The 19,671-nt window shown below is 39.5% G+C and overlaps 1 protein-coding gene across 2 annotated transcripts in view; it reads right to left on the bottom strand.

Moving 5' to 3' along the window:
* LOC124151718 (cell wall protein DAN4-like) overlaps positions 1–19,671 on the bottom strand; it is a 54,301-nt gene that overhangs the window by 22,770 nt on the left and 11,860 nt on the right. For both annotated transcript variants that reach the window (XM_046524315.2, XM_046524314.2), the window contains one exon: positions 6,572–6,635. In XM_046524315.2, the coding sequence (XP_046380271.2) occupies positions 6,572–6,623 (52 nt within the window). In that variant the 5' untranslated portion in view covers positions 6,624–6,635. The remainder of the gene's footprint in view (positions 1–6,571; positions 6,636–19,671) is intronic.

Here is a 19,671-nt window from a genome sequence, read left to right as displayed (position 1 = left end):
TCGTTTTAAGCCTCTAATGGCGTGGATTTTGCGCCAGACCATTCTGGCATCTGTACGGTTATTTATACCTTCGCAGAATTTTTTCCAGTCTCTACTTTTGGCTATTTGGACTAGTTTTTGAACCTGGTGGTTTAGTTCGTGGGCTATGTTTAAATATTTGTAGTCGCGTTTTGCTTTATTGAAGGCTGATTTACGTTTTCGTCTAGTCTGTTCTATTTCCTCATTCCACCATGGTACCGTCGGTTTGCCTGTCTTAGATGTTTTGAAGGGGATGGAGGTTTTGGCTGCGTTTATTATATAGTCTGTTAGGTTTTTACAATAGGTTTCTGGATCATTATTTTCTATTTCGTTTAAGTTAGCTTCGTTGCAGATATCTTGGAATTGGTCCCAGTTAGCTTTATTGTAATGGAATTTTGGTTCTTGGTTTTCTGTTTGGATTGGTACGTTTGTATTTCCTATGGTTATGTTTATGGGGAAGTGGTCACTACCTAGCGGGACGTCGTGAACTTCCCATTGAGTACTTTGGGCTAGATCTGCGGTGCATATGGTTAGGTCGATAGCCGACATTTTTTGGTTTATCTTATCGTACCTCGTGGGTTGGTTGCTATTAAGGAGTACTAGGTCGTTTGTTTCTATCCATTCGGAGATTAATTTGCCATGATTATCTATTTTATCATCTATGCTCCATGTAGGATGGTGAGCGTTAAAGTCTCCTAGGAATATAGTAGATTTATCGCTTATTTGGAGTAGTTTGTTTAGATCCTCAGGTTGGACTTTTTGTTCCGCCCAGTGGTAAATATTTATGATGTTTATGTTTCGGTTATTTAATGTGATTTTAATGCCGTTGGCTTCTAGGTTTGGCGTGTCTATTTTTATTTCTTCGTAATTTATATCTTCCCTGATAAATATGATTAGTCCTCCTGCGGCTCTTCTTGTTTTCGGTTTAGCTCTGTCAGTTCTAACTGAGTTGTAGTTAGGTAGTGTGAATTTGGATTTTTTTGAGAATTTGGTTTCCTGTATACAAGCAATGTGAGGGCCTTTATTTAGTTTAAATTTAGTTTTTAGTTCATGGCCGTGGGAGGTGAGTCCGTTGGCGTTCCACTGAAAAATATTTAGTCCTTCGAATATTGGGTTCGGGTGATTGGTGATTTAGTTTTTAGTTTTTATTTTATTCGGTGAGTTCTTTTAGATGGAGGTTAAAGAGGAAGAAGGGAAGATCGGTTAATTTTAGATTGAAAGCTACTTTGTAGAAGGATTTCATGCTAGCTTTTGGTGAGTTTTGACTATGCATGTATGCTAGGAGTAAGGTGAGGTTATTTAGGTTTTGGGTGTTGGCTGGTTGGGGAGTTTGGTTTGTTTTAGTTGGAGTAGTGTCTATTGTTTCCTCAGTAGTGGAGAAATCTTCGTCATCGGTTAGATTAGGTTTAGCTGATTGAGTTTCCATGGGGGAGGCATGTGATGTGGAGGATTGTGAAGGTGTTTGTGGGATGGGTGTAGCTGATGATTTCTTAGTGTTTGTGTTTTGTTGTTGTGCTTGCTTGTGGGAGAGCGTTGTTACCATATGGGCTGTAGGGTGCTTGGATGAGGGTCGTGTTGTGGTGGTCATTTTGAGGTTTGTTTTGCATGCGGGGGTTGATGTTTTGGCTATGTGAGATGTGGGAGGGTTCGTGGTTTGTTGAGTGGCTGCTTGTATGTGTGAGGTGGGTGCGGTTTCTCGGTAGGGGCCCCAGACAGAGCTGTCGGTTATGGGTGTGGTGTTTGTTTGTGGGATGGTGTTTGGGTGTGGTGTAGGGAGGAGTGGTTTAGATGCAGGTGTAGCAAATTTTCGTGTTTGGATTTTAGCCGTGTCTATGTTTATGTGTTTGTTGGCCTGCTGGGTGAGTGTGTGTCTGTATGGGCATTGGTTTGAGAGTGAAGTGTGTTGGGTGGATTTGCAGTGGATGCACCAGGGTGTGCATGTGCCTGGGCAGTCTGTTTGTGCGCATTTTTTACATTTAGTTTTACGGTATGTGCATTGGGAGGCAGTGTGGTTGTATTTGAGGCACTTTGTACATTGCTTGACCTGCTTTATATAGGGTTTGACTTCTAAGTTGGTGTGGGCTCCGAAGGATATGTGTTTGGGGGCTTCAGGGAATTTAGCGGTCTTTTTGAAGTTGATTATGACAATGGAGGTTGGGACCGTTTTTCCGTTTCTAGTTGAGGTTATTCTACGCGTGCTGGTGATTAGGGGTTGAGGGTTTTGGTCTTGGTTTATGTTAGCTTCTAGAGAGTATAATTGTAAGTCCTCAGTTGTTTCCCTTGGGTTAACCCTAATTACGCCTCGTGTATATTGTTGCCAATTAGGTGTTTGTTTGATTACTGTGACGTGGAATATTTGAGTTATTTTATTTGCTGCGTTGTAAGATTCTCGGTTAGGGAAGATTATCTGGTATCCTTTGTTGGCTTTTTTAATATTGTTGTAATTTATTTTTTCTCTTTTAAACCAAAGTCCTATTTTATCTGCCGAAAGTTCTAGTGAGAGAGTGGTGCCTGAGCCTGCTGAGAAGAAGTAGGGGGCGAAGGTGGTGAGGAAGGCGGCCGGGGAGGGTGTGGGCGATGGAGGTGGATTGGATGTGTCGAGTTTGCGTTTTTTGGTGTTTTGAGGTGGCGAGTTAGCTGGTTTGGTGGGGGTGGTGTGTGTCGTGTTTTCGCCATACTCGGTCGGGACGATGTTTTCGAGTGACCTCCCGGAAGTGTTGTGCGCTTCCGCAGGCGTGGGTGAGTTAGGAGCTGGCATGTCTGCGAGTGTGGCGTTGCGGGTGTCAGTCATGTTGTTTGGAGAGTTGGAGAGTGTTGTGTTGGGTGGTGGTGGAGTGGGAGTGGTGTTTTGGGGAGGTGAGTTGGTTTGTTGTTTTTACTTGGTGACTTGTGTTTAGCAGGCGGAGGAGGTTGCGGTGGTTATTTGTTGTTGGTTTTAGTAGGAGGGTTTGTGAAATGGATTAATTATTAAAGATTTTTTTGTTGTTGTTGTTGCTGGAAGGCTGGGATTAGGTGAGACAAGTGGAAAGCGGGGATTAGGAGATATTTAGTCGAAGGAGTGGAGGTATGTGAGTGGTGGGCGTGGGTGGTGATTAGAATAAAAGAACACAAGACCTCAGTACAAAAAAATGACTCAAAATCAGCCATCTCCGACCACACCCAAACCCACCCCGATCACAACATCCAGTGGAACAACACCAAGATCCTGGCCAACAACCAATCAGACTACAAAATCAGGAAACTCCTAGAAGCCATCCACATCAAAAGGATCCAGCCAGCAATGAACAGAGACCAAGGCTATTACATCCCGCCTGCTTACCATCACCTAATTGCTCAATCCCTTTGTCCATCCAATTAATACAGTGGCTTCCATCATCTCCATCAGTTAGCTTTTTTACTCTGCTAGTATACTCTGTGTTCATCAGTCATCCACTGGCTTCCAATTAGCTTAATCACCTCTCTGTGCCCATCAACTAGTCACTGTAACAACCTAGATGTCAATAAGTGTATATATAACTATGTTGTTTAGCCCTATCCATCCCTTGCTTGATAAAGGTGTTAGGATCTACACCGAAACGTCGCACCAATTGTAATAAAGAAGTTGTTCATCCATAGAACTCGTCTTACTTTATCACTCCAACTTCTAAATGCCACTCAAAGAAGTTATCTCAACAGTTAGCAGACCCGTGAAGATTCCGGGTTAGATTGGTCTACAGCAACCCATGCTTGCCGTAAAAGGTGACCATGCTTGTCGTAAAAGGCGACTAACGGGATCGGGTGGTCAGGCTCGCTGACTTGGTTTGATGCACGGTCATCAATCCCAATTGCATGGGTTGATGCACATGATAGTAATCACTGGATTGTCTGGTCCAGACTCGATTATTTACAGACCGCCGTCATGCAGCTGGAATATTGCTGAGTGCGGCGTTAAACAACAAACCAACCAACCAAATCAACAGCCAGCAAACGATTGGTTTCCTGGCAACATGGGAGAGGATATATATCGACATCGGTTCTTCCCATAATTTACAGTTTCAATAAACATAAATTTCGATAACTGCATACATCTTCAGTTAGCTATGGTATTATGAAGGTATTATTGGTAAAAGGTTAGAAATAAATACATAAATTGCAACTGATTTCGTCTCATCAGATTGGCTGAGACGTCAATGCCTTCATGTTTCGATAACCCCGACACGTAAAGTTTTGCAAAGATTGCACACCAGTTTTATACGTTTATACTCCATAAACTCAAAAACATTAAAATATATATATATACATTTACATATTGGGAGGCGACTGTGCTTGTCGTATGAGGCGACTGACGGGATCAGTTGATCAAAATCTTTTCTCTCATATTAAGCTGACAGTACTGAAACTGGAGTACTATTCAGATCGGGTTGAACCCCAATCACTCACGACTATGTCCACCCGTGAAGATCCGGGGTAGAATAGGTCTTAAGCAAACTGTGCTAGCCGTAAGAGGCGATTAACGGGATCGGATAGTCAGGCTCGCTGACTTGGTTGATTCATGTCATCGTATCCCAATTGCGTGGATCGAAGCTCATGATGTCAAGCACTGGATGGTCCAGACTCAATTATTTACCGACCGCCGGTGTAGATGGAATATTGCTGTGCGTGGCGTTAAACAACAACATAACATATTTGGGTAGTGTGAAGCTAGTCTTTCTGATGCCAGTAAGAAGGTCTCTCTGAGGGGTCACACAGTGCTGTATATGACATGCAAATATTGGGGATATATAGCCAGGCAACATGTATTTAGCAGCTACATGGGTCAGGTGTACGTTATTCCAAACTGTTGCCAAACCAGACATTATATTATAATTAGTATACACTAGTTACATATAGATACTATCGACTTATATTACAAGTGAAAATTGCAAAGAGCAGTTATTACATGGTAAAATGAGGATGTGATGTGATAAGTCGTGGATCGCCGTGGTGTCAATATTACAGCTTAACCCGTACAGCACTATGCACGTCTACCAGCAAAACTGACCCCTGAAGATCCGGGGTAGAATAGGTCTTCAGCAACCGATGCTTGCAGTAAAAGGCAACTATGCTTGTCGTAAGAGGCGACTAACGGGATCGGGTGGTCAGGCTCGCTGACTTAGTTTGCATGTCATCGATCCCAACTGCATGGATCGATGCTCAGGATGTCAATCACTGGATTGTCAGGTCCAGACACGATTATTTACAGACCGCCCTAATATCGCTGGAATATTGCTGAGAGCGGTGTTAAACAACAAACACACAAACAAACAAACACACCAGCAAAACTAGCCTGGTACCAAGTAAGATCAATCAACTCCCTAGTGTTGAATTTAATCCCGGGAGAATAGGTTGAAGGAATATTGATGAACTATCAGTCTTGTACTATTGTGTTATGATGGCACTTGTAACGGAAGACTAAGTCAATAGCTTGTTTAAAAACAGTCAATACATAGTTCAAACAGACGAAGGGATGGGATAAGTTGTATGCACTTTGATCTCGACTCCACCGTGGTTGTTGACAGTTGTCTAGATGTTGCGTTGGCAATATTGACACAGGTGGATTTGTTACTCGCCTTCTAAGGCTAGTCTTCAAAAATTATATGTGAAAATATGCAGGATGAAAAGGACTGGGCTAAGCCAAATACAATGTACACAGGAACATGACCACCATCACAATTATCACGAGGAATGAAAGACATATTGGCCATGTGGCATTGTGATTGTACATTTCTACCATGAATTAGAAACTTAGAAACTTAGAAACTGAAGTCTATAGACCTGAATCGTAGAGACTAGGCATCAGTTACATCCGTGCTATTTATTCATAAGAATCGTGCCAGTGAATATGCTTTAAGAATCTTTAACTGACGCTGATATTCTGTATCAATTTTAGGACATGACTTGGAAAGCTTTGAGGACTCGAGGAATTCGAATATCACGAATTGTCGAAACGATGAAAATATGAAATCCAGAGGATATATAAAACATATATACAAGTTTCTTAATTACAGTAAATTGGTGCTTATTATGTATGTTACCTTAATACGCTCAATATTATAAACTCAATACGTTTTCACCTGATGAAAGGGCTAGAGTGAGTGAGTTGGGTTTAACGCCGCTTTTAACATTATTCCAGTTATATCGCGGCTTTTTAGCATAATGTGAGAGGAAAGCCTGAAGTGATGCAGGTCTCAGACGTTTAGCCCTTCAGTGAAACCAACGAGCATGGGTATGGTGCTGTCAAACCTAGAAACATAATCGAGATTCGAACCCACAAACATAGGTTTCTGGCGTGCCCAAGGGACGCAACTCTGCACATCGAATCGCGGCGCTTCAACCCCAGACGACTGATTTGTGATGATTTCCCAACCCGCCAGCACCCCCACCCACCTCCCACACACACCTCCCACACACGCAACCGCACCCACCGGGATTCCGGGTTACAATACGTCACTAAGAGGGTCTGGTGGTCATGTCAGATTCAGCTCGAATATTGCTGAGAGTGGCTTTGACAAGCAATTAAGCAGAAACTACTTACCGTGATAAGTGAAGACCAACGTTAGTCCGAGCAGATACTTTTGAGGCACCATCGTTTTACGTCACTGCAATTGAGAAACAATACCGGAGTCTTTGGGATATAAGTATCAGATAGGTAGTTTTTGGATTTTTTATTGTCTTGGCTAGTTAAAAAAAACCAGTGAAAGATATGTGTGTATCTCGTTCTTCATTTAAAGAAACAAAACATGTTTTGTCTTAAAATATCAATGAAAAATATTTCTATATATCTGTTTTCATTTCAAAGAATTTCCAGCGCTAAAAAATACTTCTACATAAAATACTTTGATATCAAATATGAAAAATATTTAAAACGTCGCATAGTATATAACTATCTTAGAAATCTTATCTTTTTTCTTCACCATATTTTGCACATTGATAGGTCTAGTGATGAACTGGTGCCTTTGGATAGTTTTGGATTTTTTTTAAAAGTTATTTTTCGAGTTTCCTTGGCAACGACTTTGATTTAGACTGAAAATGGAGGTAGTCCTCGTTTCCGGAGCAGATCTTGAAAAACGTACTATATTTCTTTACAAAAAGACCCAGTGAACATAGTTCACAGGAGCTAATGCATTGCACACACCCGACATGTCATATTGGCGGGGGATGTGAGTATTTCATGCTTGTTTATACATGTATCCATTAGAATATACATAACATGTGTAGCTCGTCACTGTCTCGTTCCTTTAGGAATATTGATGTGTGCGGAAAAAGGCAACATTGACATTATTTTATTTTATTTGTTTGTGGCGGAGTCTACCGGAAGAGCATGGTAAAAGCTTACCAGGTTCGCAAAAACCTGGTATCATCACTGACTTTCAGAGATCCATCGATACATATTATGACGCTATTTTGCCTTTTACACCTAATGGAAACTGGTTCGGCAGAAAATCGAGACTGGAATTGACGTTGAGTTTTTTAATTAAAAAAAGATACAACACCTCAACGACGTTTCTATGAATTGAATTGACGCCGAATATCAAAATCAAATGTCCAATCTGAACCAATAATGTCACAATAAATCCTTGCACACTCTATGTATGATATTGAAATGTAAAATATTATGGAAAATGGAATAAATAAAATATTTATTTTTTTTTAATTAAAATTAAAAATATATATATATATATATAAAAATATATATAAAAAATAAAATAAAAAAATAAAAAATAAAATAAAATAAAATAAAATAAAATAAAATAAAATAAAATAAAATAAAATAAAATAAAAAACCAATGTCCAATCTGAACCAATAATGTCACAATAAATCCATGCACACTCTATGTATCATATTGAAATGTAAAATATTATGGAAAATGGAATAAATAGAAAAAATAATTTAAAAAAATAAATAAAATAAATATAAAAAATAAATTAAAACAATAAAAAAAAATATAAAAAATAATAATAAATTATGCCTGAACAAATAATGCCACAATAAATCCATGCACACTCTATGTATGATATTGAAATGTGAAATATTATGGAAAATGGAATAATTAAATTAAATTAAATTAAATTAAATTAAATTAAATTAAATTAAATTAAATTAAATTAAATTAAATTAAATTAAATTAAATTAAAATTAAAATAAATAAAATAAAATACAAATCAAAAGCGTCAAATATTAAAACTATCAAACCATATTTGACCATACTTGCCTCCGTGGTTCTCCTTGATAGTAAGACTTTAACTCTGAGGTGACAGCAATGATATGTACGAACCATGTTCATTGTACCTCATGTTCCCAACAGAGCAAAGAAAACAATGGCGTCACGTTCATGCATATTTATGTTAGGAAATGATAGAAAACCGCGAAAACAACTCATAGTCATTAGCCAGTACATGCAAACACTATGTTCTAACGGCACGCGGATGCACACATCTCGTTATATCTGATTATGTAGAAACCTGTTAGATCTTCAGGCGCAAAGTAACAAAACTACAATTGGATGTGGAAAATAGATTGAACCTGTATTCATTCTTTACTGCTATAATGCGCATATATAACTCGTCAGGAAATAAATAGTAACTGTTTGTTATAACCGTTTAGTCCCTTGAAACTATTCACTGGCCTTGGTAACTATTGTTAAATCTCACATACTTGAAAACAAGCAACATAAGTAATCTCTGCCAAAGGCGAGTCAAGTGTATGAATCGATTGGTCGGTTAGTTGGTTTGTTGTTTAACGCCGCACTCAGCAATATTCCAGCTATATGATGGCGGTCTGGACAAGACAATCCAGTGATTGACATCATGAGCATCGATCCAGGGAATTTGGATACGATGACATGCATCAACCAAGTCAGCGAGCCTGACCACCCGATCCCGTTAGTCGCCTCTTACGACAAGCATAGTTGCCTGTCACGGCAAGCATGGGTTGCTGAAGACCTATTCTACCCCGGATCTTCACGGGTCCTTTGAGTCGATTGTATAATTCCGACTATATCATGGGCATGTATTCAAGAATCACAATCAAACAGCAGCAGTGATGTCAGATGTTTGCGAAAAGGTGAACGTATCCTGCCCCACCGGTGGCACTCATCACAAACACAAGGCAAGGCAAGACATTTGCTCACCTGAAAAAAAGGCAACTCAATATTATCGCGGTATCACTATTTTGTGTGTGATACATGTTTATTATGTGGTTTAAATCACTTCCCGTTTTGGATTATGGATAATCAGTATTCATACGACCTACGTTTGGTCAAAGGACATCGTCCAAACAAGTAGATTCCTTTCTAACCAATTTCGAATTGAGGTAGGGGTAATTCCACTTCATAAACATCCCAGAAACTATCATACAACTTAACGTGTATACTTGACATGTAGCAACGAGTTCTGTATTCGATACTAGTTTTGCATTAGTCAACAGTCGACAGGGAATGTAGATTACGAGATTTAGCGATACCGCAATAATATAGAGCCTGCGATAATATAGAGCAATACTATACCAGTAGTCGTAATTGTACAGTGGAGATTTATTTTTATGGTTAGGTTTTGTCGCTTTTATTTAGCAATACAAGTTTGGAGAAAACCATTTTGTTATTAAGTGATAGGAAATGTATGCTGAATTTGATGCTCTTATAACACAGATAGAAAGTAGATAGAAAATACTGAACATAGGACTCAGGAACATAAGGCTTGCAGGTTTGGATATATAGTTCTAAGGTATGACGGAAAAACAAATGCTCCTGTAATTCACAGAGGTCGACATGCAGCTGTGACGTTCCTAAAATCTCTACAAAATGAAGAGAGAATAATCAGGGAAAATGTATCGCATAAGAAACCCATGTCCATGTGTATGACAAAGGATGATTGCCTATAAGAAGGCAACAAGTCATATTTGTAATAATTCTGGGATTCTGTAAGAGATCATTTTAACATCACAGGTAAACGTAGAGGAGCCGCATACAATGAATATAAGTAAAACTTAAAATAAATCCCAGTACCAATCCACGTTGTATTTCATAATCTCAGAGGATATGATTCTCATCATGCAAGCTATCAAAAAGACTGATGGCGGTTTAACGTGTATTCTTAAAAGTATGGAAACATATCTATCATTCTCTTTTACTTAAATTATACATCATACAGACAAGGATGGAAAAGCGTACAATTTGTTATCTTTTTTCGGACAGTTGGCTAATGCAAACAATCCTGATGACTTTGCTATAAGAAATCAATATACTGATTATAAAACTCGACAATTGTTGGTGAAGGTATATATCACTATGAAGATATGGATGATTGGTCCAAATTTGATGAAACTAAATTACCACCTGATGGATCGTAGTCCTAAATAACTGGTGCTGATTATAAACGTGCTCTTAATGTGTGGGATAAATGAGGCTGTAATGCATTATAACTCGCTAATTTAAGATTTAAGATATTTAGAAAGAGCTGTTTAAATTAATATGATTTGGTACTATTCCAGTGCCAGGCTCTCGTGGGATGATTTGTTGAAGAAGACTAATGTAGAACTAAAACTAATTACTGATTATGGTATGCACTTGTTTATTGCGAAAAGATTTAGGGGTGGTATATCAATGGCAGCAAAAATATATTCTAAGGCCAATAATGAATTACTAGGATATGATTCGAGTAAACCACTACACACATATCATATCTCGACGCCAACAATTTGTGTGGATGGGCTATGAATCAACCTTTACACCCAGGTTGTTTTTAGTGGGAATACGATGTTGATGTGAATAATATTCCCAAAGATTCTGATAAAAGGTACATACTAGAAATTGACCCCACAGATTTACATAAACACCATAACATTCATCCGCCAGCTCCAGGAAGATTGATGGTTAATATAATAGAGATGGGATGTCTGAATATCAACATAACTTGATGAGAAAGACTAAGTTAGCTGATTTTGAAAACCTTGTACCAAATTTAATGGATAAGACAAACTATATAGTCCACTTTAGAAATCTCATCTCCGGATATATATATATATCATTAGGTATGACACTAAAGACAATACATAGAGTTCTTAAGTTTATATAAGGCTGAACACAGATTAATGAAAGAAGGCTTCTAGTGATTTTGAAAAGAATCTAGCTTACACGGAACTCACAAATGACTCAGTAGTTGGTAAAACAATGGAGAATCTAAAGAAGCGAGTTGAATTCTTGACTTATCAAAACACTTAATGTATGACTTTTATTACAATAAACTTATTAAGAGATTCTTTTTAACTGAAAAACAAATCGATGATGCATATAGAGATATGGAAGAAAAAATACATATGTAGCAGGATCACTCGGGGTACATGGGGTTTTAAGTCCTGCGTTAGGTTTTATACCACTAGCCGGAGGGCTTTCTGCGTCCTGCGTTAGGTTTGATACCACTAGCCGGAGGGCTTTCTGCGTCCTGCGTTAGGTTTTATACCACTAGCCGGAGGGCTTTCTGCGTCCTGCGTTAGGTTTTATACCACTAGCCGGAGGGCTTTCTGCGTCCTGCGTTAGGTTTTATACCACTAGCCGCAGGGCTTTCTGCGTCCTGCGTTAGGTTTTATACCACTAGCCGGAGGGCTTTCTGCATCCTGCGGTAGGTTTTATACCACTAGCCGGAGGGCTTTCTGCGTCCTGCGTTAGGTTTTTTACCACTAGCCGGAGGGCTTCCTGCGTCCTGCGTTGGGTTTTATACCACTAGCCGGAGGGCTTTCTGCGTCCTGCGTTAGGTTTTATACCACTAGCCGGAGGGTTTTCTGCGTCCTGCGTTAGGTTTTATACCACTAGCCGGAGGGCTTTCTGCGTCCTGCGTTAGGTGTTATACCACTAGCCGGAGGGTTTTCTGCGTCCTGCGTTAGGTTTTATACCACTAGCCGGAGGGCTTTCTGCGTCCTGCGTTGGGTTTTATACCACTAGCCGGAGGGCTTTCTGCGTCCTGCGTTAGGTTTTATACCACTAGCCGGAGGGCTTTCTGCGTCCTGCGTTAGGTTTTATACTACTAGCCGGAGGGCTTTCTGCGTCCTGCGTTAGTTTTTATACGAGCCGGAGGCAAGTGGTATAAAACCTAACGAGGGATGCATAAAACCCCAAATACCCCTACTGATCCTGCTTCAACGAATTTATCTTATGGACATGTTTTAACATGACATTGTAAAATAATTCAAAATTCCAAATTGGTAAAAAACAGCTGTTCGATTGAGCTGAGTTTAGCTTGCACTATGTCCCATTACATCCATTTGCTTTGAAGCGGGGTATTAACTATTTATTCTGTCTCTCAGAAATGCACGTGCAGCCAGTAATCCTCATGGCAGGGTACAAAAGATTTATTCCCCCGCTAAGAATGTAATTACCCTCAAAGGCGGAGTATTTTATCAAGATCACGTGGACCAAACATATCTCATCATTCTGACATTGAGGTATGATAAAAGCGATTACACATTAGATAATCCATTGCACAGCACAGTAAATGTAAAGGTACTAGGCAAGATGAAGGATAAGTGTGCTCGAACTCCTATTGCTGAGTATGTTGGATTAAGACCGAAGAGTCATTCTATAATGAAGTCTTTATAGAGATAAGAAAGGCTGAGGGTGCCAAGAGGTATGTGGTAAAAAAACATATAAAAGTGAACAGTATCAAGAGGCCTTATTCAACAGTAGAACATTCAAACATGAGATGGATGTTTCCCAAAAGTGAAAAGCACAGGATACATGGATTAAGACTAATTAAGACATCATTATCCCCCTTACATACAAAGAGATGGAATGATAACGATGGTATAACTACCTATGCATATGGTTACTTTGGAAGGTAACACTGTATCACTGGGAACTATAAGCAACTCTTCTCGTACATATCCTATGCCTGGTCCATCTTTAAGATAATCTAAAAAATGCTCACCTTCTTTCCTAACCAATTGTTTACTGTTATATATGTTCAGAGACCAAACTGGATCAGTTGCACAGTGTTGACCTCTTTCGAGTTCGGCAGGCTGATATAAATATCTTACACTTACTCTATGTGAAATGTTTTGTTGTTTACCTCACCTACCATCAGCTATGGTCATCTCCTGAGCTTATTGATATCCAAACAAGTGTGCTACTTATGTTCAATAAAATCTTTCAGCAATAGCTTGGCTACGATGGGCCTCTTTTTGACCACGCCTGATTGTAACATAGTGCTTTGTTAATAGTTTAGCTACTCATCCCATAAGCTCGCGCCCAGGATCAACTTGAAATAACTTAGGCCATTTTAAGGGACTTCGTTTATGTATGTGGACCAGTGCATTAGTTAGTTCAGTTGAATCTTTTGAGCTTAATGGTTCATCTTCTTTGTACCGACTGGCCGCATCCACTACAGTTAAAGCATCTATATGTTTTGCGTCTTTCCTTATAATGTGAAAGAAACACGAAGTCAGCCTGATGATTTATCTTCCCAATATCCTTGCAGGCTATAGTAAATTGTATCCATTATTAATCAATATCGATGTTCCTTTAATACAACGAAATAATTCCTTGTTGAGAAATATATACATACGTGTTTCACAATGAACGATTACAAGCCAAAAAAAAGAACTTGAAAAAGCTGTCGAAGCATTTATGAGCCGAGACAAAATTATCAAATAGCGAGAATTACCGCATGGCATATATCTTATCATGGATGTCAAGCCATCCAAATACGGTTATCAATGTTTCTGTACAGTTGTGAAAAAGAAAAGAGTATTCAATTTGGCCTCCTAGTAAAATAAATGAAGAACTTATAAAAAATGTTGAATATAAAAATGTCGGAAATAATGGTTAACATTTATAGATAATATTTTCATTCCATTTTAGTTTAAGGTTTCCATGATAATGAGTGGTATCGTAATACATGACGATTCAATGATCGTCATTCCTAAATTAAAAAAGAACCCATTGAAGCATTGGTTGGTTGGTTGGTTGGTTTGTTGTTTAACGCCGCACTCAGCAATATTCCAGCTATATGACGGCGCTCTGTAAATAATCGAGTCTTGACCAGACAATCCAGTGATTAATATCATGAGCAGCGATCCACGCAATTGGGATCGATGACATGTATCAACCAAGTCAGCGTGCCTGACCACCCGATCCCGTTCCTCGCCTTTTACGACAAACATAGTCGCCTTTTACGGCAAGTATGGGTTGTTGAAGACCTATTCTACTCCGGAATCCTCACGGGTCTTGAAGCATTGTCAGGGTCTGGACATGGTCCAGACGGGGAGCCGCCGTACCCCCATCGCCTATACTACTCATTGGTACGTTGAACATAGTAAACGACAGACAAGCAGTATTCCCCAGGGAGGTGAACATGATAATAATTAACATACTAATAGATTTTACGTACTTAACAAATAGAGATCAGGTATCTAATTATCGATAGCACATCTCCTAGTTTTAACGATGGACACCTGCAGACGATCTGTGAGGAGATGAGGTGTCAGCAGGTACGTCCCCAGTCATCGATTGACACTACCGACCTCATCTGCCGATAACGGTAAACGAAGTGGAGGGTGCTACTGCACGTTCGAAACATGGGAAAGCCTTGACTGACTGCCTGAAGAGTCACTTAAAAATAGATCAGGTCTTGACATTCTGCACAAGCTGTTTACACCATTGGGAATACAAGGTTTGTCCTGAAACATGGCAAACCAGTTGTATTCATCCATGAATTAAGAATCCTGATACTAACCCTCGGGACCCACTTGGCAGGTGCATATATTTAGTTTCTGAACCGGATAAAATCTATTCGGATATTTTCAAAGTTGGACTTAGTAAATGGTTAGAAAGTAATGATCTATTGACAGATGGGCAGAATGGCTTCTGTTCTAAATGCATTGGACATATTCATATTCTGTATACAATCTTGTATAAAAGGAAGATTTACAGACATTCTACTTACGTTTTATCGATGCCATGAAAGCAAATTGGCGTAAGTGGGAGTGTTTTGTGTGACGTTCAGGCAATATATGATAACACGTGGTCCTGAGTTCATGTTAATAATATCTATATGGATGTCTTCCCTGTTTATTCTGGCGAAAGGCAGAATTGTCCCTTGTCGCGGAACCGGTTTTCCATCTTATTAATAATTTAGTTACAGAAATTAATGGTCTGAATTGTTGGATTTATACTGACAACTGTATGCACAGCCTGCTGTTGTATGCCGACGATATCACTCTCATTGCCCCTGACGAACACTCCTTCCAGCGTATGCTGGACTGTGTAGACTGTGTTCCCGTTGGCGAATCGGGTATCTAGCTGCATGATAATATTGACTTGAACTTCACTTCCTGTGAGCTTGTTAGTCTGCCCAAAGAACTCTCGGTGTTCTTTTCTGTAATTTTAAATCTGCTGGTGGTGTGGCGTTTGAAGTATTTAATACTTCAGATGAAAATTTGGTTCCACCTATCTTATCACATGGAGCTGCGATTTGGGGTACACGGGAATTCAGCTGTACAAATGCAGTTCAAAACATGTGGTATGTTTTCTCGCCATCGGTAGTAAAACTCCAAATTAGCCGGTTCGTGTCGAAAATTGAAAATTTTACGGTTTAGGCGTAAATTGTGTTTGGGGGATTATGAAAGAATTCAGAGCGCTCTAATAAGGTGTTGTCTTAACTTAATAGTTGCAGACTCGGTAATGTTACACCTATTGAGTTTCATTTTGCAAAGAATTGGATATTTTCATTGGATTATTATGACTGGATTGCTGGACTGGCAGAGTTTGTTTGTTGTTTAACGCCACACTCAACAATATTCCAGCTTTATGACGGCGGTCTGTAAATAATCGAGACCATACAATCCAATGATTGACATAATGAGCATCGCACGCAGTTGGGATCGATGACATGCTTCAACCAAGTCAGCGAGCCTGACCACCCGATCCAGTTAGTCGCCTCTTACGACAAGCAAAGTCGCCTTTTACTGCAAGCATGGGTTGCTTGTGGGACTGCGAGAGTGGCGGGTTACAGAGGTTACAGTTGCTGGAACGATGCGGCATTCCTTGCCCAGTCTGCAAGGGACTGATGATCACGGTCTGGTCAATGTACCAGCTGGCTCCCGTGCGTTAAAAGTTGTAGCGACCGCCTCCGTGGTCTAGTGGTAGAGCGTCCGCCCGGAGAGCGGAAGGTTCGGGGTTCGATCCCAGACCGCGTCATACCAAAAGACGTTAAAATATGGTACTTGTTGTTACCCTGTCTGGCGCTCGGCATTAAGGGGCTCAAACAAGGACTGGTCGGCTCGGAGTCAGTATACTGTGTCTGAGTGGGGTATTCATGTTAAACTGCGGCGTGGTATCTCAGTGAGCTAGCACTATAAGTCGGCATCAGTCCGGACTAGTACAAGCAGCCACACAAACACACACACGTACATGCACGTCGCTATATAAGTGCAATAATCTTGGACGCGACGTTAAACCCCATTTCACCTCACCTCACACCAGTAATGCAGCAATGCAGGCAAAAGGATACTCATGCGTATCTTACATATTTTAAAAACTGTCACTGATCTTATAAAACCTTTTCATGAAATATTTGATTCTTTAATGTGGAGCAGGGTGGAAGGTTGAGTATGATGAGTGTGGACGTATACCACTTTACATATTTCAATATATTAGAATTCTTAAGTACAGTAAACTACGGTATTAACGAACTCAAAGGGGATCACTAATTGTAGTTCGTAATAACCGTTGTTCGTTATATGCATATGCACATATTCATTAAATGGCCGGGACTAAAAAATAAGTTCGTTATATCGGTCAGTTCGTTATAAGCGTGTTCGTTATAAACGTAGTTTACTGTACATGTATATTGGTTCAAGATATCTATTGTTAGATATGTTATAATAATGTTATTTATATATTATGATAAACATGGAATTGGGCACATGATGTGCGATCGTTATTAAATAAATGCGGTTCTTGATATGTTTGGCACACTCAAGGTGTACCCAATAATCCAGATTCGTTCATATTATCTGTACGTCAAGAGCTTAAGGATATCTTCTCACAAAAATGGTCAACGCATGTTTCAAGTTAAATCAAATGTAATGATTAAAAGCTATTTAAAACACATATTACCCCATGATATTATTGTCAGTGTTAGATTTAGAATGGCTCAACAAAATTTAGATGCAGCTATCATAGAATAATGATTGAGGACGACAGACCTAGACACTTAGCTAGAGAATGGAGAATTTGTGATCAATGTGATTTAAATGTTATTGAAGATGAGATTCTGTTAGATTGTCCACAGACGTAATATAGAACTGCCTTTTTTATGTACATCCCACTTAACAAAAATGTTTATCGATCATGTCAACAACTGACAATTGTAATCTTAAAATGATATTAATGTTCATTTATCATGTCTGTTAATTAGAATATCAAATGTTAAAAACATTTGCAAACACTCCCGAAAAAGAATTGTCCTATGAGCATGTGGCCTTTAAGTGTGGAAGAAAACTTATCCATAATGTAAACGTTATAGTCTATGATCACCAACCGCGAGCTATCTAAACGTTCGTCCTGTGAAGATCCGGGATAGAATAGGTCTTCAGCAACCCATGCCATAAAACGCGACTATGCTTGTCGTAAGAGGCGATTAACGGGATCGGGTGGTCAGGCTCGCTGACTTGGTTGAAGCATATCATCGATCCCCATTGCGTGGATCGATGCTCATGATGTCAATCACTGGATTGTCTGGTCCAGACTCGATTATTCACAGACCGCCGTGATATAGCTGGAATATTGCTGAGTGCGGCGTTAAACAACAAACAAACAAGCAAAGAAACATATACACGTTCTGCTTTTGTTTGCATCATCACACAATGAAAGCTTTCGATCGAATTGATCGTTAACGTCTCTGGTATTACCTGCAAAAGTGTACATAACAGTTTCTTCGTAGCTTTTATGTAATCGGTGAATGTAAATAATCGCTCAAGAGTTTCTGTAAGCGGTCAATTAACTGATCATGATGCTTTTTTAATGGTCATGCCGGCTCACATTTAACTTGGTACTGATCTTACTGAATTGAGAATTGAAGGTCTGATTTAAAAGAATTTGTATTGATGTATACATGTATAAATGTACAGCATATCAATAATAAATGGCATTTCATAACGTGGTTATATTCCATACAGACTATAGTCTGTACATCAAAGAAGCACATGCTTATGACAACATACGGTTATCTGTCGGCGTATCAAAGAAACCGGCTAGATGGACGACCCCGGTGTAAAGCAAGGTTGCGTGTTGTCGCCGACGTTATTCTCTGTTTTTATTGATGACTTGGTTGACGATATCAATAACGTAAACTGTTGTATCAATATCGATGGGTCTATGCTGAGTACGGATAAACGAGGGATGAGGTAGATAGAGAATGATGGATGTAGGGATGTGGTGGGGAGTGATGCGAGGTGTGTGGTGTATGTATGAAGTATGAGTACGCATATACGACGGGTGGCGTAGATTTAGTGAAATGGATGTGTATGTTATATATATGGGGAGGAGGGCGGTGATGCATGTCTGCAAGTTTGTTTGTTTGTTTGTTTGTTTGTTGTTTAACGCCGCACTCGGCAATATTCCAGCTATATGATGGCGGACTGTAAATAATCGAGTCTGGACCAGACAATCCAGTGATTGATATCAAGAACATCGATCCACGCAATTAGGACCGATGACATGCATCAACCAAGTCAGCGAGCCTGACCACCCGATCCCGTTAGTCGCCTTTTACGACAAGCATAGTCGCCTTTTACGGCAAGCATGAGTTGCTGAAGACCTATCCTACCCCCGATCTTCACGTATGGATACATACATACCTGGGAGGGCATGCGGACTTAACCTGTGGTGATCCGGGTTAGAATTGGTCCTCAGCAACCCATGATTCTCGTAAGAGGCGACTATTGGGATCGGGGGTTCAGGCTCGCTGCCAGGTTGATGCATGTCATCGTATCCCAGTTGCGTGGATCGATGCTCATGATAAACCACTAGTGCAGCGTTAAACAAGCAAACACACATACAGACTTGGGGTCGTGTGAGTGGCATTGCTTGTATTGATGTTTGTTCAACACAATAAGTTAATGCGAGTTCTGATCGTATTCTGTATACATGCTGTATATGACTTGAATTCTGTATATATAACTGTTTAAGAGCCTACCAAGTTCCTTTAAGTCTTTACATTTATAAGAACAGTAGTAGTGGCGTTTCAGATTCTAATGTGGTGAACACTTATTTATTTAGTCTTTGCTTTGGATTAACGAAGATACCTACATGACTGATTCCGACAAATGGCAGGAATTCTGTGTTCAAGCAGGAATATACAGGAAATGATATGTAACAATTCTCTGTGTACTAAGTACAAGTTTGGATGTTATCAGTGCTGTGTTCTGAGATACAGTGATTTAAGTATCTACTACAATTAACAATACATGTATATAATATATTTTTAAAAAATAACTCTCTGCTCGAATGTGTTGTGCCTAACGTTCGACCGGGTATGAATAGTCAAATGTATGGCTAGACGAATCAACTATTAATACCCGATAAAACAACAGCTATATTTTAGCATCCGTGCTATTACATTACAATTATTACAAATTTTAAT

The sequence above is a fragment of the Haliotis rufescens genome, unplaced genomic scaffold (genome assembly GCF_023055435.1).
Source record: "Haliotis rufescens isolate VD_foot unplaced genomic scaffold, xgHalRufe1.0.p SCAF_64, whole genome shotgun sequence".
NCBI lineage: Eukaryota > Metazoa > Mollusca > Gastropoda > Lepetellida > Haliotidae > Haliotis > Haliotis rufescens.
This window is presented reverse-complemented; position numbering and strand designations above follow the sequence as displayed.